General features: G+C 34.9%; 1 protein-coding gene across 2 annotated transcripts in view; it reads left to right on the top strand.

Moving 5' to 3' along the window:
* Positions 1-2,230: 2,230 nt before the first annotated feature.
* LOC106876733 (solute carrier family 12 member 3) overlaps positions 2,231-4,801 on the top strand; it is a 122,348-nt gene continuing 119,777 nt past the window's right edge. Inside the window, exon 1 of one of the 2 annotated variants that reach the window (XM_052966113.1) lies at positions 2,231-3,041. Coding sequence is in view for 1 of the 2 variants with exons in the window: in XM_052966114.1 (XP_052822074.1) it covers positions 3,039-3,041 (3 nt within the window). In the remaining variant the exon portion in view is untranslated. The remainder of the gene's footprint in view (positions 3,042-4,801) is intronic. The other variant, XM_052966114.1, reaches the window with a different exon arrangement.

The raw sequence follows: 4,801 nt of genomic DNA, 5'->3' as shown, positions 1-4,801 counted from the left end.
ACGCAAGAAATAGTTCATAGTTATCCTTGATTTTATTCAACCGTTACGAAGTTTTTCCACAAAATACAAATGTTAGTTTTGATAGAGAGAATATCTTGTGGAAGTCTATCATTAAGTTGTATGAAAGGAGAAAAACAATGATATAAAGCTCGTGAGAGGTTTGCGATTAATAGTAAGCTAGCTGTCTGTAAATAGCAGAGGAAAGAAGGCAGGGGCTGGGGAGAAAGAAAGAAAATTTAACTCTAAAAGTTGCCAAAGAAAGAATATTTTGCTGTTTGTGTCTCAAATTTATACTTGTGCCAAAGTCGAACTAATCAATAACAATGGAATTGTATGAGCTGTCTCAATCAAATTCTTTCTCACTTAATATGGTGACGATTTCAAATGATAACACTAAAAAATTCTGAGTGCAAATTCAGAGACCAATGGACAGAAGCATGAAGACCAAGGTTTCGATTCTTGGTTATGCGTTCAGCGTGTATCTGCTGCATGTTTTTTTTTTCTGTTTTGACTAGACGCGCGAGATCTTTTGTCCTCAATTGACCGGGTAAAGTGCTTTATTAATTTAAAGGACAGTGGATTGGCATAATTGTGAGGGCGTCTGGCAAAAATACCCTACAATATTCAGTTATACCTATTTACGTTCTATGATCAAATCACGCTACGTTCAGTTTTGTTTTTCATTCTTCAAGGACCTATAAAATAAGTAACCGTCAATTAATGAATATGACTGATATAATCGATGTTATGTACCTATATTAGATATCAATATTATTGACGTTCTCAAGGCTGAATCGATAGCACGCCGGACGAAATGCTTAACGGTATTCTTCACGTTTTGAGTTCTATTTCCGTCGAGGTCGACTCTGCTTTCATTCTTTCAGAGCCGATAAAATATGTACCACTTGAGCCATGAGGTCGATGTAATCGACGTATCTCTTACCAGAAATTGCTGGACAAGTGCTAAAATTTGAAAGTAATATTATTGATTCTTCAAGCTTTAGCTCAAGTCAATATATTTTTTATTACCGGTACTTTATAACCAGCGAGGGACCTTTACGCAATCTCTTGAACTGTTAGAAATATCAGCCAAGCTTCTTTATATCACACCCTACGTTTTTTCCCTTTAAAAAAGAATAAGAAATATTAGATAATATAGTATTATGTACTTCCAAGTCGTGATAGCCATGGATGGACAACCTTCTTGATGTGGGTGGACCTGGAGATAAACAACAATACTGTTATGCCTTCTACGCATAACAATCAAATCCCGCTCATATCTCATTGTTTCATTTTGAAAAAATGGCCAAGAAATACATATAGGATGATGTACTTCTGGATAAGCTATGCTTCAGAAAAAGAAGATAGAATAGTCACGGATATCGTCTCTTTTTGATCAGAGCTCTGTCCTATTAGATTTGACCTGTTTGGGCTGCAATAACAAGAACGCTAACGGTTAAAAGTCCTAAGACTGAGCCTGGCATCAGATAACTATGATCAATTAATGTGCAGTTATAATATGGACTAGAGTTTAAATTACAATATATTAAGGAAGCAAACATTAACTACGTCCCCAGCATAGAGGGGAAAGGCTTGACAAATACGGCAGAAGGTGCTTGAAATGCTGTCATTTACATGACAGATACGACAATGAAAAGAATTTTATATATACATACGGACACAGAAATACCTATAAATCTCTGTGTTAATTTAACAGAAAAAATTTCTTCATGGGAGGTAAATTGCCCGGAAATCCGGTAATTGTTTACTTCGACATTTGCAAGTTTATTTCTCTGTCGTCTGTATCTAATAAATAAATTCAAATCAAATTAAAGTTTGTGCTGGCATCTCACTGACGAATTGTCGTTGTTATTGTTGTTGTTGTTGTAGTAATAATAATAATAATAATAATTGAATTTGTTAATTTGTATAGATCCAATGATTTATGATACGTACCTCCTGTGTAGAAGATACAAGCCTTTGTTTTCCCTGTGTTTATTTTCTTTTTAATAAAATTGTTGCTCTCTCAAACTCCTCAGCTTGTTAGCTCTTGAAATGCTACGCTAAATTATTAGTACTTAGGTCAGAATACATCGTAACATTTTATTTTATTATTTCAACTTGGTTGTATTTTGAGAGATTGTCTAAGTATCTACCCCACAAGGCATTTGTCCCAGGTGGTATAATAATAACCTTGGCCCACTCATTAAAACTTTTAAGTCATCGACTAAGTTTCATTTGAAACATTTTGGCCGCACTTTAGCGTGGAAGGTTTATATTGACCAATCGAGATATTCGGATATTCATTTCGAGCTTTACATTCCTACTTATTGTTCCTTATATATTGTTCCGCTTTACTTGCGCACACGAAATTTATTTAATTTAAATCTCTCCACATGCACGTGCAAGTATATTTGCTAATGCGTTTACACTCATAGTTTCAGTTCACGAAAAAAAGACGCTTTCATGCATAATTATACATTTATATACACGCAGATAAATACAATAACAAACAAATCCGTACAAATATGATGACCAAGAGAAGTACATAGCTCTCTGTCTGTCTGTCTGTCTGTCTCTCTCTCTGTCTATCTATCTATTTGTCTGTCTGTCTGCTTGTATATATGTATGCATGTATGTATATGAAAGGAGACACCAGTATACAAGTAGACATACAAACAAAATATACATGCCTGCACACGTAAAAACACCTAAATCTATCTATCAATCATTCTATCTATCTATCTATCTATCTATCTATCTATCTATCTATCTATCTATCTATCTATCTATCTATAATGGCAGAAAACCAATGTAGAAGCTGTGTATGATTATATAAACAAATACACGTAGTTATCATACAAGGAAATACATAACCTTTGAGTTTTCTTTTGCGAATTTGCGAAGTATTATCGAATAGAATCCGACTGAACATTTTAAACGTCTGTATTTCAACCATATCTACTAAGAATTGCACAATTCATAAAAAATTGTGAAATTACTGAAAATAAGGAATCAAGATTTTAAATGAAGTCCTTATGGTAAATATATATATTCCTTTGATATTTTTTTTGTCTTCATGTTGTTTGTTTCTTTAATTCTATTCTTCAATTAACAGTACTATTTCGTTAAAGACCTCATGATTTTGAAGCAAGATGCTTTAAAAATGAAAACAGATATTAATAATTTTGATGTTGGTTTCTGATCTATCTGTTTATGTATATATATATCTTCTATTTTAATTATTATAAATCTTCCACTGAGGAGGGAGCCGGTTTCCAACAAAGATACAAGGCTCCATCTTTGGGGTGTAGTTAACACAGACAAATTCACATTTGGAACTTGAGAAAAGTCATATATGCGTGCATGCATGCATGTATGTATTATGTATGTATGTTCTCTTCTGTATTTGATTATCTAAATTCTTCGTCTGAGGAAGGAGCTTGTTTCTAACAAAGATAAGAAGCTACACCGGTAGAATGTAGATAAAAACAATGTCACGTTTTAAACGTGAGAAAAGTCTTGCATATTTTTACTGCTCCATTTACAGATTGTATTCGTAATGTGCGAGTTAGTTGATTGATTTCTTTTTCTGAAGATTCATGCTTATCTAGAATGTTAGGCATTTACTCACAAAACCAAATGCACCAATTATTATTGGTATAAATGTAAATTTATAATCTGAATATAGAAGCTGGAGGTTTTGAAGCAGCTGTCCACAGTTATCCTCTTTCTCTTTGATTGTCAAAGAGATATTCACATCATAGAGGACAGCTGACCTCTATGACGGTACATATCTCTCCTTGTCTATCCCAAACAACAATATCCGTCCAGTTATGCTTACACTTGACATGTTTTGATAGGAATGTTCAACCAGTATCCCTTGTGTTGATGTTTGTGTACGTATTCAATAACAGGGGTATTCTCTGCATTTATCCAAGGACAGTCTTTTTTCCGAATAGCATTGCATATCGTTTATGCGTCAACATCGTGCTGCATAAGGAGATAGTACCGTGATGACAGCCGTGATGGCAGCCGTTAATCACATGCGTGATGTCCTCCACAGAGACATGACATAATCCACATTTTAGAGTTTCAAGTGCTTCACTGTCTCTTTAGTATATGTATGTATGTACGTACGTACGTACGTACATACATACATACATTTGTTCGTTTTTTTTCTTGCCAAATAAACACACGCACTATATATTCGTTCTTCACTCGTTTATTTTTGTTCTTATTTCATCTTACGTCCATTGTCTAGAAATATTTAGTCACACACCTTGACCTCTTCAGCGACACGTGGGATAGAAGAGTCGTTGAAAATGTCACAGGCGTGTGACGAAAGATTTTCAGACAATGGACGCAAGACAAAATAAGGACAATAATAAACGTGTGAAGAACGAATATATAATGCGTGTGCTTATTTGGCAAGAAAAAAAAATGACCATCCCGAAATATAACAATATCTGTTTCGCACAACATAAGTACACACACACGTGTGTGTATGTGTGTGTGTGTGTGTGTGTGTGTGTGTGTGTGCGCGCGTGCGTGCGTGTGTGTGTGTATTTATATATATGTATATATATATATATACATAGGCGTAGGAGTGGCTGTGTGGTAAGTAGCTTGCTTACCAACCACATGGTTCCGGGTTCAGTCCCACTGCGTGGCACCTTGGGCAAGTGTCTTCTACTATAACCTCGGGGCCGACCAAAGCCTTGTGAGTGGATTTGGTAGACGGAAACTGAAAGAAGCCCGTCGTATATATGTACATGTATATATATATGTATGTATGTGT

The sequence above is a fragment of the Octopus bimaculoides genome, chromosome 3 (assembly GCF_001194135.2).
Source record: "Octopus bimaculoides isolate UCB-OBI-ISO-001 chromosome 3, ASM119413v2, whole genome shotgun sequence".
Lineage (NCBI taxonomy): Eukaryota > Metazoa > Mollusca > Cephalopoda > Octopoda > Octopodidae > Octopus > Octopus bimaculoides.
The sequence above is the reverse complement of the archived record's forward strand: the minus strand, read 5'-3'. Positions and strand labels throughout refer to the sequence as shown.